This window comes from Ailuropoda melanoleuca, chromosome 18 (assembly GCF_002007445.2).
Source record: "Ailuropoda melanoleuca isolate Jingjing chromosome 18, ASM200744v2, whole genome shotgun sequence".
In the NCBI taxonomy this organism is placed as follows: domain Eukaryota; kingdom Metazoa; phylum Chordata; class Mammalia; order Carnivora; family Ursidae; genus Ailuropoda; species Ailuropoda melanoleuca.
Window position 1 is genome coordinate 34,414,013 of NC_048235.1, and position 15,447 is coordinate 34,429,459.

General features: G+C 42.1%; 1 protein-coding gene and 1 non-coding gene across 3 annotated transcripts in view; one reads left to right on the forward strand and one right to left on the reverse strand.

Moving 5' to 3' along the window:
• Nucleotides 1–206: 206 nt before the first annotated feature.
• PLPBP (pyridoxal phosphate binding protein) overlaps nt 207–15,447 on the reverse strand; it is a 19,499-nt gene continuing 4,258 nt past the window's right edge. For both annotated transcript variants that reach the window (XM_019797481.2, XM_034647617.1), the window contains 4 exons: nt 5,383–5,517; nt 3,504–3,646; nt 2,956–3,054; nt 207–1,578 (listed from right to left, as the gene is read on the reverse strand). In XM_019797481.2, the coding sequence (XP_019653040.1) occupies nt 1,447–1,578; nt 2,956–3,054; nt 3,504–3,646; nt 5,383–5,517 (509 nt within the window). In that variant the 3' untranslated portion in view covers nt 207–1,446. The remainder of the gene's footprint in view (nt 1,579–2,955; nt 3,055–3,503; nt 3,647–5,382; nt 5,518–15,447) is intronic.
• TRNAE-CUC lies at nt 11,134–11,206 on the forward strand. The gene has a single exon. It is a non-coding gene; the product is annotated as a tRNA-Glu (tRNA).

Consider the following 15,447-nt stretch of genomic DNA (forward strand, 5'->3'; position numbering starts at 1 on the left):
TCCTTTCTTAATTCCTGAAATGCAGACATTTCATTTTCTTGCCTTTAGGGGTTCAGAATTCCTCTCTCATCCACAGCCTGGCTTTGGCTGCACATCTGACGCAGGGCAAGTCCTCCTCTAAAGCTGCGGTGTCCAGTGATGGGCACAGCTGCTACCTGTCGGCTCCGACGCCCCGCTCCTGTTACACTCACTCATTACACCAAGTCTTAAAAAATAAATCTTTTAATTGCTTTGTAATCGGCACCGACGGTAAAATTCAAACTCACATTTTTATTTAACACGCTCTGAAACATCACGTTATAGCTCTGATTCAAAGAATATAGGAATCATAATGGTTTTAGGTTTTATAAAATTACATTCAGCAGCAGTGATAGGTTCTGAAAGTTACTTCATGAAAGACTGGGGCTTGAATAAATAAAGAAAAAATATCCAGAAAATCAACAAGGCAGACCGAAGTCATCTGTTATGAATATCTGAGAATTGTGCTTTCTGGTTTTTAAAGATCTGCCACTTTATTAACAACCAAGAAGTTGCAAATTTCTGGCTTATCTGTATAGCAGGGGAGGGGAGGGGAGAGGAGGGTACAGAGGTGCCTGGAAAATGCTCTGCAGGGGCGGGAACCTCAAAGCCAGGCCTTGTTGAAACTGTGAGCCTGAACTGGCTTTGAAGGAATTTCTAGGAAGTGATGAGAGTCACTGGTCTTTGATAAGAAATCACCATGAAGAGGATTATGGTGGAGAAGAAATCACAGCATTGAATTCTCCTCACTGGAGAGCCCAGGGGGAAAAGCTCAAAGCCCTGTCTCTTCAGGAGGATGCTAGAAAGGCCCAAGCCCATTTGCTCCCTCTGTCATCTGCAGGGTCAACACCACAAGGTGGCCAATACCATAAACTCTCATGAGCAAGGACTTGGGTTTGGAGCACTACCTTGAGCCCGTTCCGGAAGTCACCTGTACTGCCATTCCAGCAGAGAGAAATATTTACTGCGTGGGATGAAAACTGGGAGCAGCAGTCACTTTGCTCCAGATCAGCAAAGACAATTACTCACCAGGGGTTTGTACGGAGAGAATTTCCTATGAAAGGGGATGACAAATGCGAATCCCTCACTTTGGTGATCAGAGGCATCAGTGGCCACGTTTTCACCTGGGGAAGGCATTCACGGGTTGGTTGCTACTCCTGGGCAGGATTCGAAACTGAACTCGGTTCCCAGCTACTGACTTGATATCTGTTCTGCAGAAATGTCTGGATTTCTCAAATCCAATCCAAAGCCGCTACCTGAAGTGAACTTCTCAGGTCAGATACTAAGTACAGATGGTTTCCACCGACGCACGTCGTCATGGGTGCGCTCTCTGCAGGTCCCGAGGGGCGCACGGCGGTGCCGCAATGCTGGGACTGTCAAGACGGAAATCCGGGTGAATGCAGAGTTCGCCTTCCCGGCGGGCTGGCCTCAGGGTGCCTGCGCCACCCCCACCGGCGCCTTTAGCTCTGCTGCCGACGTGTCCGGGCCAGGTTTCTTGGAGTAATCTCGCTCTCCAAAAATGGTGCTTCCTACTCGGACATTCGTAGATCCTACTTCGATCTGTGGGAAAGAAGAGAAAGTCCCGGGACCCGAGTTTTAAAAGAAGGCAGCCAGCGCCGAAGCCGTGCCTGTCGCTGTGGCTCTCGAGCGGCCCCTGCGAAGAACGACGACGCGGCAGCTGCAGAGGCTATGGGGCAGTGGGGACCCTTGGGGTGATCCTACCTCTAGGGTGAGGGTGAGAAATCAGGAAGCACTTCTTGGCTGTCACCGTGACAAGGGGAGACGACGGCCGTTTATTTGGGGCTGGGGATGTAAGAGGTCACACTGTGTGACTGAGACGCGGTGGCACAGTGGAGAGGTCTCACCGCCACAGCCCTTCCGGATGCTCCATGATTAGGTAGATGGAAAAACCTCCTCCTGGGCCACCTGGGGGGCTCAGTCAGTGAGGCGTCTGCCTTCGGCTCACGTCATGATCCGGGGTCCTGGGATGGAGCCCTGCATCCGGCTCCCTGCTCAGCGGGGACCCTGCATCTCCCCCTGCCTGCCGCTCCCTCTGCTTGTGCTCTCTCTCTCTGACAAATAAATATATAAAATCTTTATTAAAAAAAAAAAAAAGAAAGAAAGAAAACTAACCAGAACCCTCCTCCTGATTGTTTGAGCAAAGGATCGAATTCCGTTGTACTTACCAACACAAAGTATTTTTGTACTGTTCTGATTTTCCAAGAATGCAACTACTGGATGCACAGAGTGAAGTTTATGCTTCGATTTTTAGCCCTTTATCAAGTTATTTACTATTCTGGAAAAGCATACATAATAAATAAACTTAAAAAAATTACAGTTTAATTTCTTTTTTCTTTCTTTATTTTTAAGTAATCTCTACACACCCCATGGGGCTCGACCTCACGGCCCCGAGATCAAGAGTCACGTGCTCTACGGACTGGGCCAGCCAGGCGCCGCTTCTTAGCTCTTCAGAATCCACGTAGGGAATTATATGGAGTTTATTTTATTTTTTTTAAAGATTTTATTTATTTATTTGACAGAGAGAGAGAGACAGGCAGCGAGAGAGGGAACACAAGCAGGGGGAGTGGGAGAGGAAGAAGCAGGCTCCCAGTGGAGGAGCCTGATGTGGGGCTTGATCCCAGAACCCCGGGATCACGCTGAGCCGAAGGCAGACGCTTAACGACTGAGCCACCCAGGCGCCCCAATTATATGGAGTTTAAAAAAAAGTTATGTGTCAAGCTCTAGTTTCTATACATTTAATTTCAAAAAAGAAGGGGGTGAGGGATGCTGGAATGGTTGGTTGAGAGCCACTGCTCTTTGGGGCTCCCCTACTACGATGAGTCGTTTTCAAAGGTTTCTCTGGCAAAAACCGCGTCCTGCTGTGGCCTTTAGGACCCTCCCCTTGAGGCGGGTAAGGGCCCCCAGGAGGACACTCACCGCGTGCTGGAAGTCCGCGGACATGCCCATGCTCAGCTCCACCTGGTCAGTGGGGACGTTCAGCTTCGCACACAGCTCCTCTCGGAGGGACAGCAACACCTGACAGGAAGACAAGAGTGGCATTTATTTTATCCCTGCCTTCTCTAAGGATGCCTGAAAGCAACAGAATCTGAACATCTCTGCCAAAGGTTATTGATTCCTCATGGTTTCAAGGCCTGTCACAATTTTCAGAAGTTACCCAGTTTTTTTCGGCAAATGCTCTTACTTTAAAAAAAACCGATCAGCCACTGGAAAAGGAAGGAAAGAACTCGTTTTCTTTGAAGACTGCGTCTTAGCCAGGTTCATGTGGGGTTGAGAAAGGTCTGTGGGGTTTTGGAAACCTATTTTCTCCTTTCCTTATGAGGAAGGTTCAGAAGAGGGTAATCATCCCCGACAGGCAATATCTGGGATGTCTCGGAAGTTTGTTACGACAGCCAGTCCTGCAACAGCATTTTGCTAAGATGCTTCCTTGGCACACAAACCATCCCCCCATCCTTGGCCCCCAGTACCTGGAAGTCCGGATTTGGTCCTTGACTAAGATCATGGCCGAAGCTTCCTATGGTCATGAGCCCCACGAATTCCAGGCTGGGGCACTTGGTATTTATGTGTTCCACCACGGCTACTGTCTCGGAAGGTAGAAGGCCGTGTTTACCTTCACAAAAAAGAACAGAAGATACCTGGACCAACGTGTTTGAAGTAGCCAGCGGAAGGCTTCATTTTCACCCCTTCCTTATAACAAAGGAGGTGACTTTCGGGCTAGCGGACTTCTTGAAAAAAACAAAACCAAAAACATAGCCTCAAGTCCCAAAGAGTAACCTTATTTTTGAGGTCTTTGTCTATGTTGCTTCCCTCTGGTCAGGAATGGAGTAATAATCGTCTGAATCTCAGTGATCTGAGCTGAGAACAGTTAGAGCAGAGGGAAGAGGAAAAAAACACTGCTTTTCCTGGGACACCAAGAAGACTCACATTGCCAAAATGCCAGATTCACTGGAGAATTCTTTTCCTAGCTCTGGTATTTCTATAATTTCATCGATTTATTAGAACTGTAAACATTTTAAAATAAAGTGTATATCACCGTTTTCACTATGTATTTGCAGAATTTATGGGAACTTGCTAATTAACAACTGGAGGAGGACTCTGCAGCGAATGGTTACTTGTTCTGCAGTTACAAGGAATACGGATAGTGCCTCTCTCTCATTTATCAAATGGAGATGCCGTGAATGTTCACTTTCATCTTTAGTTACAGCAAATTATAGCTAATTATCAAGAAATGATGTCATAGACTTGACCTGGAGCCAATTTCAGATGTACCTACATTGATAACGTAATCTATAATCTAGGCGCACGCAGAAGTAATAATAGTTACAATTCACAGAACACTTACGTGTCAGGCACATGTCAAGTGCTAAGAGCTTTTCACTTAATACACTAACTATGCAGTAAGTACTCTTACTCTCTCCACTTTAGAAATGAGGAAACTGAGGCACGGGGAGGCTCGGTACCTTGTCCAAGGTCACACAACTGGAAACTACGCAGCTGGGATTTAAACCCAGGAAGCCTGGCCTGAGGACCTATCTGGAAAACAGCCTGCACTGTGTTAATTCATGTTCCGGTTTGGTGACTACTGGGGCTCTGCTGGTCGTAAGCAATGACTGGTCTGTGAACACTTCTGCTTAACAAGCGCTAACAAGTAAGATGTGCGGGGTTCTCTGCCAACAGCTCTGCCATATGACCACTTTCAGTCCTCGCAACATCCCCTGACGTAGGCACCTTATGATTATCACTGTGTGCCGAGGAAACTGAGGTACAGAGAGGTTAGATGACTTGCCCGAGGTTACAATGCTGGAAAGTGTGGGGGCTCCAACCTGAGGTCTGATTTCAAAGCTCCTGCCCCGTTCACTAGGAAAGTGTGGGGGCTCCAACCTGAGGTCTGATTTCAAAGCTCCTGCCCCGTTCACTAGGTAACAATGTTACCCCAAGCCTCTTAAAGATATTCATTACCTGGTGCTCACTTTCTTCTGTTCTCTCCCAATGTAACACTGAGTAATTTTTTTTAGCACCTGAATGTTATACATGTAACTATGCCATCTCTTTCAGGAGTGATGGACTTTTAGGAATTTTCAGATCAAAATTACAGTCTCCTTCCCAACTCGTCCTATTCTGGGCCACCAAAAAATTAAGAATTAACAAACCACAATGTATGAAAGAATTGTACACGGGCTGGCTTAGATGTCACTGTGCCATCTAGATCATACGGAACACAGCTTACATAAAGACCTGTGATTTCATTCTAGAACCTTAGCTATCTGATACTTAGGACTGCCATTCTTCCTGACCTTCAACCATCCTAAGGGAAGAAAAATCTACAATTCAGGTCCAGTCACTTACTCTCCTCTCCACTGGTGTTAACTTGGACCATAACCTTTAACTTTTCAGGAGAATCTTTTTTCTGCCACGAACTGTTCACTTTGTCTGCCAACTTCACAGAATCCACTGTTTCCAGCATGAACAGATTGGGGACAGCTGTAACGACAAAGAGGCAGGGTGATTCTTCACTCAACCTACTGCAGTAAGCAACATACAACCAATCTTTCTGACTTGGCGGATGGAAGAACTATTTCCCAATGGAGTCTCAGTTCTGCTCAGACTTACGTGACGGTTTTACTAGATGTCAATCTGAGTGTCAGCCCGCTGCTATCTCATCATTTGAAAGGACCAATCAGGGAAACTGACCTAGCGTAATCAGGCGGCACACGCATTTGAGAGGGTGGCAACTGTACAGATTCCCAAGAGCAGGCTTGATGGGACTGCATCTCGGTTCACACTGCGAGCACTGGGTCAAGATGACGATAAAGTAAGGATAACTACGGAGGCCAAAGTACTTCCCTGGCATGATAACGCCATGTTCTTAAACTGTGGGATGGGGGTGCTCTGATTCAACAAGGACATCAGAATGACAGCTAAGGGAGACGCTGAGGTCATTGAAACCATCTCCTTTTCCAAAGATGCATGTGACATGAAGTATCAGCCATCTTGCCTCAGACACATAATAACAAAGACAGAAGCAGCAACACCAGCAGCTTGCTCTAGTCAAACAGGCGATTTGCTAACCAGTGTAAATGCGTTACTGCTTTTTAATCTCTACCATGGTTCATGAAGCACTATTATTACCTCCACCTTACCGATGGGGAAACTGAGGCTCAGAAAGGATCATTTATTCAAGTTTACAAAACTAACAAATACTACAGCTGTGATTTAAATGATGGCAGACTCCATTTTTTTAAAAAAAGATTTTATTTATTTGAGAGAGAGAGAGAGAGTTGGTGGGGAGGGGGAGAGGAGAGGGAGAAGCAGACTCCCTGCTGAGCAGAGAGCCCAACATGGGGCTTCATCCCAGGACCTTGAGATCAGGACCTGAGCTGAAGGCAGATGCTTAACCAACTGAGCCACACAGGTGCCCGTGACTCCATATTCTTAATGCTGAATTTGAGCTCAGGCTACTTCACTTTAAAAAATATGTATTTACAGCAACTTCTTCCCAGACACATCGCCAAAGGCAAAGGAAGCAAGGGCAAAAATGAACTATTGGGACTTCATCAAGATAAAAAGCTTTTGCACAGCAAAGGGAACAGTCAGCAAAACCAAAAGACAACCAACAGAATGGGAGAAGATATTTGCAAATGACATATCGGATAAAGGGCTAGTATCCAAAATCTATAAAGAACTTACCAAACTCAACACCCAAAGAACAAATAATCCAATCAAAAATGGGCAGAAGACACGAACAGACATTTCTACAAAGACCTCCAAACGGCCAACAAACACATGAAAAAGTGTTCCACATCACTCGGCATCAGGGAAATACAAATCAAAGCCACAAAGAGATAGCACCTCATACCAGTCAGAATGGCTAAAATTAACAAGTCAGGGGACGACAGATATTGGCGAGTATACGCAGAAACGGGAACCCTCCTACACTGCTGGTGGGAAGGCAAGCTGGTGCAGCCACTCTGGAAACAGCATGGAAGTTCCTCAAAAAGTTGAAAATAGAGCTATTCTACAACCCAGCAATTGCACTAGTGGGTATTTACCCCAAAGATACAGATGTAGTGATCTGAAGGGGCACCTGCACCCCAATGTTTATAGCAGCAATGTCCACAATAGCCAAACTATGGAAAGAGCCCAGATGTCCACCGGACAGATGAATGGATAAAGAAGATGTGGTGTATATATATACAATGGAATATTATGCAGCCATCAAAAAAATGAAATCTTGCCATTTGCAATGGTGTGGATGGAACTAGAGGGTATTATGCTAAATGAAGTAAGTCAATTGGAGAAAGACAATTATCACATGATCTCACTGATATATGGAATTTGAGAAACAAGGCAGAGGATCATAGAAAAAGAGAGGAAAAAATGAAACAAGACAAAACCAGAGAGGGAGATAAACCTTAACAGACTCTTAATCTTGGGAAAACAAACTGAGGGTTGCTGGAATGGAGGAGGTGGGAGGGATGAGGGATGGGGTGGCTGGGTGATGGACATTATGGAGGGTATGTGCTATGGTGAGTGCTGTGAATTGTATAAGACTGATGAATCACAGACCTGTACCCCTGAAACAAATAATACGTTGTTAATTTAAAAAAGTAAAAAAATATGTATTTAAAAAGAGACCAGGGGCGCCTGGGTGGCACAGCGGTTAAGCGTCTGCCTTCAGCTCAGGGCGTGATCCCGGCGTTATGGGATCGAGCCCCACGTCAGGCTCTTCTGCTATGAGCCTGCTTCTTCCTCTCCCACTCCCCCTGCTTGTGTTCCCTCTCTCACTGGTTATCTCTATCTCTGTCGAATAAATAAATAAAATCTTTAAAAAAAAAAAATAAAAAGAGACCAAAAGTAGACATGCTTGATGTAAAAAAACAAAACAAAACAAAACCAAAAAACAATATATAAGTACATGCAGTAAAAACTCAAAGCCTCTTACTCTAGAAACTACCACTATTACCGTTGGGATGAAGATTCTTCCAGATCTACTTTAGTGTATTTCTAGCCAATCAAACACACACACACACACACACACCCCCGCCCAGATGTATAATTTCCTGTTATTTTTTGAAAGAACATACAAATTGGATCATACTAAATGTTTTTTCCCCCTAAAGATTTTATTTTTAAGTAATCTCTACACCCAATGTGGGGCTTGAACTTTTAACCCTGAGATCAAGAGTCGCATGCTCCACTGACAGCCAGCCAGGCGCCTGGATCATAGTAAATGTTTTACGGCTTGCTTGCTTCCAGTTAGCAATACATGTTGGAGATTTATTTTTACATCAGTACCATAAATTCACAACATTCCACAGAACAGATGATCACAATTTACTTAACATTGTTCTTATTAACAGACATTGTTTCTTTTTTACTACAAAACCAAGGCTTAGAAGCAGACCTTTGTGCACTTACACAAGTTGCTATACGACACATGAGTTCCAAGAACTGAAATTACTAGTTAAGGAGGAAGTACAATTAAAACTGTGTTAGATGCCAGAAATCCAAAAACACCTACCATTTTAGGATCTTCCTGGCAAAATGAGGAGTGCTCATTTCCTCATGCTCTCAAGACACTGGACATTAGCAGACTTTATTTTTTGTAAACCTGATCAGTGAAAAGTAGAATTTATTGTTGTATTTTTCGTTTCGCTTATTGAGGGTAAGCGTTTTTCATTTGATTATTGGTCTTTTGTATATTTTATCCTTATAAATGACCTGTTGTTAGTTTTTCCCTATGTTTGTCTTATACATTAAAAAAAATATACATATGGTTCTTTATGCATTATGGACATTAACCCCTTCCCCTTTTAAAAAAATATTATTTTACTACCAATCTGTGCTTCCCTTTTGCTTTGACATATAGAAAGCTTTAATTTTTGTATAAACAAATATGCTAATTGTTTCTTTTATGGTTTCCAGACTTTATGTTTTATTTAGAAAGGCCTTTCACCAGCTTGAAAAAAATAAAAATATTTTCCTATATTTTCTTCTAATACCTCATAGCTTTGATTCTCAAGTTAAGATTTTAATCTCGCTGGAATTTACACTGTGAGGAAGGGAGTCTAATTTAATTATTTCTCCAATAAAAAGCTGATTGTCTTGCTGCCATTTATTAAGTAGAAATAGGCTCCCTACTTCCCCCACACCTAATATGAAATAGCTTTAAAAAATAATATAGCAGACCTGCTTCCCAGCAAGATGAAGTACAGGCATCAGACTTACCCTCCCACCTGAACATCCAAATGGACAAATACATGAAACGAATGTTTACAAGAACTGGGTATCACGCAGTGGAAGATCGTGATCTCTGAGGGATGAGAAACAAATGAAGTGAGCCCTACAACTGCCCCAGCTTACTGCCTGGAGAATTTCTAGAATGTGGCAAGGGAAAGGGGAACACAGGAAGAGTGTAGACCCGAGTCAAGGACATGAACTGAGAATCTGGAAAGACTAAGCAACTAGAGTTCACAGGACAGAATTTGGGAGAGGAGAGAGCTGCACACAGAGAGATCACTGGTGAGTTGTGAAGGGCTCCCCTCCAGAACTCAGCTGGGTACAGATCAGCATGTGCGTGTGAGGAAATCAGCCCTGGCTGAGGACAGAACTGTTTGAAAAGATTAGAAGAAACAGTGCCTGATGTTCACAGAGGGCATGGAACAGTGCCTATTCCCACCAGACAGGCTGGAACACTCAGGATTCATGGGGCACTGGGTCGAGTACACAGAGGGCCTTGTCTCAGTAATGGGGAATAATTAACCCTGGACTGAGCTCTGCTCTAGTCACTCCGACTAATCTTAAGAGCAAGACCTAAAAAGATCAGACTGTTCCCAACTAACTTAACTGTGTTCCAACGAAGCTCAAAAATATTTATAGGAATATGAAAGTGACCAGCTCCCAACAAGAAAATTTACAATGTTCGGCTATTAAAAAAAAAAAAATCAGGCACTGAAAGAAGCAGGAAAATATGACACATGAGGGGTTAAATCAATCTGTTGAAACTGCTCCAGACTATCAAAGATGACAGAATCTGTAGACAGCACATTAAAACAGTTACTATAACTGTGTGGCATATATTAAAAAATATAGAGAGACATGGAAGATATAAAAAGAGACAAACTAGGGGCGCCTGGGTGGCACAGCGGTTAAGCGTCTGCCTTCAGCTCAGGGCGTGATCCCGGCGTTATGGGATCGAGCCCCACATCAGGCTCCTCTGCTATGAGCCTGCTTCTTCCTCTCCCACTCCCCCGGCTTGTGTTCCCTCTCTCGCTGGCTGTCTCTCTCTCTCTCTCTCTCTCTCAAATAAATAAAATCTTAAAAAAAAAAAAAAAAAAAAAGAGAGACAAACTGAACTTCTAGTGTGAAAGTTACAATGTAGGAGATGAAAAATCCTCCAATGGGATTAATGGCAAATTAGACAACACTAAAGAAAGGTTTAGTTACCTTGAAGAAATTATCCAAAATGAAATGCAGAGAGGGAAAAAAAATCATAAAAATTAAACGAGCATGAGTGGGCTGTGGAATCACCTCAAGCAGACTAATAGGTAACTAGAGTCAGAGGAGAAGGGAAAGAGGGAGGCAGAAAATATATGTGAAGAAACAATAGTTGAAAAATTTCTAAACTTGATTAGAACTGTAAACCCCAGATCCAAGAGGCTCAATGAACCCCAAGCACAAGAAATGTGAAAAAAACATTACACCAAGGCATATCATAGTCAAATTGCTCAAAGCCAGTGATAATGAGAAAACCTTGTAAGTTGCTAAAGGAAAAACAAAACAAAAACAAACATTACATACAGAGGAACAAAGATAAGGATGACATGCTATTTCTCATTGGAAACAATGTAAGTAAAGACGGGAGCAATATCTTTAAAGTACTGAACAAAAAACTGTCAAGCTAGAGTTCTATAGTCTGCAAAAATATCTCTCAAAAATAAAGGTGAAGATGCAAAAAAGTTCAATGGAAAAGAGTGAAGTTGCACCTCCCTTGTCCTTAGGCTTACATAAAAATTAACTCAAAAAGACCCAAAGGTGAGAGCTAACACTATAAAACGCTTAGAAGAAAACAGGAGCAAGTCTCTGTGACCTGGGGGCGCCTGGCTGGCTCAGTTGGTAGAGCCTCAGACTCTCGATCTCAGGGTTGTGAGTTCAAGCCCCACACTGGGCACAGAGATTACTTAAAAAACAAACAAACTTTGTGACCTTGGATTTCTTAGCTATAGTACCAAAAGCACATGCCACAAAAGAAAAAAGAGATAAACTGGAGTACATTAAAACGAACGATTTCTGGGCCCCAAATGATACCATAAAGAAAGTGAAAAGACAACCTATGGAATGGGAGAAAATATTTGCAAATCATATATGGCATAAAGGACTGGTACCCAGGATAAGAACTTTCACAACTCAATGATAAAAAGATCCAATTAAAAAACACACAAAGGATTTGAATAGACATTTCTCCAAAGAAGATGTACAAATGGCCAATAGACACATGAAAAATGGCTCAACTTCATTTGCCGTTAGGGAAATGCAAATCAAACCACAATGAGATACGATTTCACATATTTTTTATTACTCCACTTTATCTCCTTTGCTGACTTACTAGCTAGAACTCTCTACTGTGTTATTTAATTGTGCTTTATTTTATTTTTTTAAGTAAGCCCAATGTGAGGCTTGAACTCATGACCCTGAGATCAAGTTGTATGCTCTACCAACTGAACCAGTTGGGCACCCTTATTGGTTGCTTTAAAGTTGAACTTATATACAGTCTACCTTAAAATGGTGTCATACCACTTCATATAAAGTTTAAGAACCTTATATTAGTGTACTTCTGTTTCTTACTTTCCATTTTGTATGTTATTGTTTCAATGCATTTTACTTTTTCATATGTTACAAATCCCACGATACATCATTATTTGTGTTTATATAACATATTATACTAATAGAACAGCAGAGAAAAATGAATGAAACTAAAAGTAGTTCTCTAAGAAGACTGATCAACTTGATAAACCTCCAGCCAGACGGATTAGGAAAAAAAAGAGAAGACACAAATTACCAACATCAGGAATGAGTTCAGATCACTATGGATTCTACAGATATTAAAAGGATAATAACGAGATATTACAAACAACGTAATGCTCATAAATTCATTACTTTAGATGAAATGGGCAAACTCCTCAAAAAACATAAACAAAGCTCACCCAAGAAAAAACAGATTATGTGACTAGTCTATTAACAAAATTGAAACTATGGTTAAAAACCTTCCTACAAAGAAACTCCAGGCCTCACTGGTGAACTCTACTAAGCAGTTAAAGAAGGGACCATACCAATTCCACAAAAACTCTTTCAAAAGACTGAAGAGGTGGGAATACTTTCCAGTTCATTCTATGAGGTCAGCATTATTCTGTTATCAAACCTAAAAAAAGATATTACAAGGAAACGACAGCCCAATGTCCCTTATGAATGTAGATGCAAACATTCTAAGCAAAACTTAACAAATCAAATGCAACATTACAGTAAAATGACAATACTGCCTGACTAAGTGAGCTTATTCCTAGGAATGTAGGGCTGGTTTAACATTTGAAAAATCAATAAATGTAATTCTACATGTTAATAAACTGAAAAAGAAAAACTGTAGGATCATTTCAATGGATGCACTAAAGGCATTTGACAAAATCTAACACTGATTCTTGATAAAGCCTCTCAGAAAACTAGGATTAGAAGGGTAATTCCTCCTTCTGATAAAGAACATCAAGAAAAACATGCATGTACACTTGTAGCAGTTCTATTCATTACTGTATTAGAGGTATTAGCTAGTATAATAAGGCAAGAAAAAGAAATAAAAGGCATCTGGCATCTGGACTGGAAATTGTCTGTGCTCATAGGTAACATAATTGTCTATGTAGAAAATTATATGGAACAAAAAAAAAAAAAAAAAAAAAAACAACAAACAACCCTACTAGAATAAGCAGAACTTAAAAAAGTACTAAGAAACTACTAGAATAAGTAGAACTACTACCATGAGTTTAACAAAGTTGCAGGATAGAAAATGAATATACATTGCTGGTGGGAATGTACAATGGCACAACCACTTTGGAAGACAGTTTGGCAGTTTCTTTAAAAGTTAAACATACACGATGGGTAGAGGGTTTCAGTTTTGAGAAAGGAAAAGAATTCTAGAGGATGGATAGTAGTAATGGTTGCAAACAATGTGAATGTACTTGATGCCACTGAACTGTATACTTAAAAATAGTTAAGATGATAAATTTTAGGTTATGTGTATTTTATCAGAATTAAAAAAAAAGTTAAACATATATTTATCATGTGATTCAGCCATTCTACTCCTAGGTATTTATTCCAAGAGGTAAGAAAAAGTCCAGGGGTGCCTGGGTGGTTCAGTCCATTAAGCATCCACCTCTTGATTTCGGCTCAGGTCATGATCTCAGGGTTGTGAGATCGAGCCCCACATCGGGCTCAGCATGGAGTATGATTTTCCCTCCCCCCCACTCCCCACCGCTCACATGCTCTTTCTCTCTCAAATAAATAAATAAACAAAAATCTTAAAAAAATAATTCCTACAAAGATGTTCTTAACAATTATCCCCCTCACCTCCACAACAATTTTATTTGTCATAACCCCAAGTTAGAAGCAACCTAAATGGCCATCAACAGGTGAATGGTTAAACAAAAAGGAGTGAACTACTGATGCACAAATCAACATGATGAACCTGAAAATAATTATGCTCAGTGGAAGAAGTCAGACCAAAAAAGTACCTACTTCATGATTCCACTTACGGAAAACTCTTTTTTTTTTTTTTTTTTTTAAAGATTTTATTTATTTATTCGACAGAGATAGAGACAGCCAGCGAGAGAGGGAACACAAGTAGGGGGAGTGGGAGAGGAAGAAGCAGGCCCACAGCGGAAGAGCCTGATGTGGGGCTCGATCCCAGAACGCCGGGATCACGCCCTGAGCCGAAGGCAGACGCTTAACCGCTGTGCCACCCAGGCGCCCCCACTTACGGAAAACTCTTAACAAGGCAAACTAATCTACAGTGACAGAAAGCAGGTATTTAGTGCTGAAGGAGGGCGGCCTGGGTGGCTCAGTTGGTTAAGTGTCTGCTTTCAGCTCAAATCATGATCCCGGGATCAAGTCCCAAATCAGGCTCCCCGCTCAGTGGGGAGTCTGCTTCTCCCTCTGCCCCTCCCCTCTGCTCATGCTCGCTATCTCTGAATGAATGAACGAATAAATGAATAAAATCTTAAAAAAAAAAAAAAGGAGTGCGGCAGGAGGGATGGGGGGAGTAATGGGAGGATGGAGTTACAAAGGGCAAGAGGAACCTTTTTGGGGTGATGGATGTGTTTACTATCTTGACTGCTGTGATGTTTTCACAGGTACAATCATATGTTGAAACTAATCAAATCGTGCACTTTAAATATATACAATTTACTGTAGGTCAATTATACTTCAATAAAGCTGCCTAAAAAAATAAAGGTTATCTTAATTTTGACATGTTGAGAGAAATATGTATTCAGTTCCTCAAACAGACCTCCACATGTCATTAGCATATGGTTAAATCCTTATGTATTTAATTCTTAATTTACTTTACTGTATTTTACTGTATATTGTATTTTATCATTATGTACTGTATTTGTTTTATTATATCGTATTTTATTTACAGAGCTTTTTTTTTTTTTTTAAAGATTTTATTTATTTATTTGACAGAGATAGAGACAGCCAGCGAGAGAGGGAACACAAGCAGGGGGAGTGGGAGAGGAAGAAGCAGGCTCATAGCGGAGGAGCCTGATGTGGGGCTCGATCCCATAACGCCAGGATCACGCCCTGAGCCGAAGGCAGATGCTTAACCACTGCGCTACCCAGGCGCCCCAGAGTTTTTTTTTTTTTTTTTTTAAGATTTCATTCATTTATTTGACACAGAGAGAGACAGCACAAGTAGGGGGAGTAGCAGGCGGAGGGACAGGGAGAAGCAGGCTCCCTGCTGAGCAAGGAGGCCGACGTGGGGCTCGATCCCAGGACCCTGGGATCACGACCTGAGCTGAGGCAGATGCCCAACCAACTGAGCCACAAAGGAACCCCTATAGCTTTACATTTAAAGGCGAAAGGACAAAAATGTCTCCCTTGTCAAGTGAAAAATTTTATGGGCTACGATTCTTTATAATTTATTTGAAAGACCTCCAAATAATACCTAACATTTCCAAATAGGGTAAGTTTCCAAGTATAAACAACCCAGTCAACAGTCAATTCATTCTGTTCTGGGTATGACGCTCTTTCCTTATACTAAGAATTAAGATTTCTTTTCCCAGGGGCGCCTGGGTGGCACAGCGGTTAAGCGTCTGCCTTCGGCTCAGGGCGTGATCCCGGCGTTATGGGATCGAGCCCCACATCAGGCTC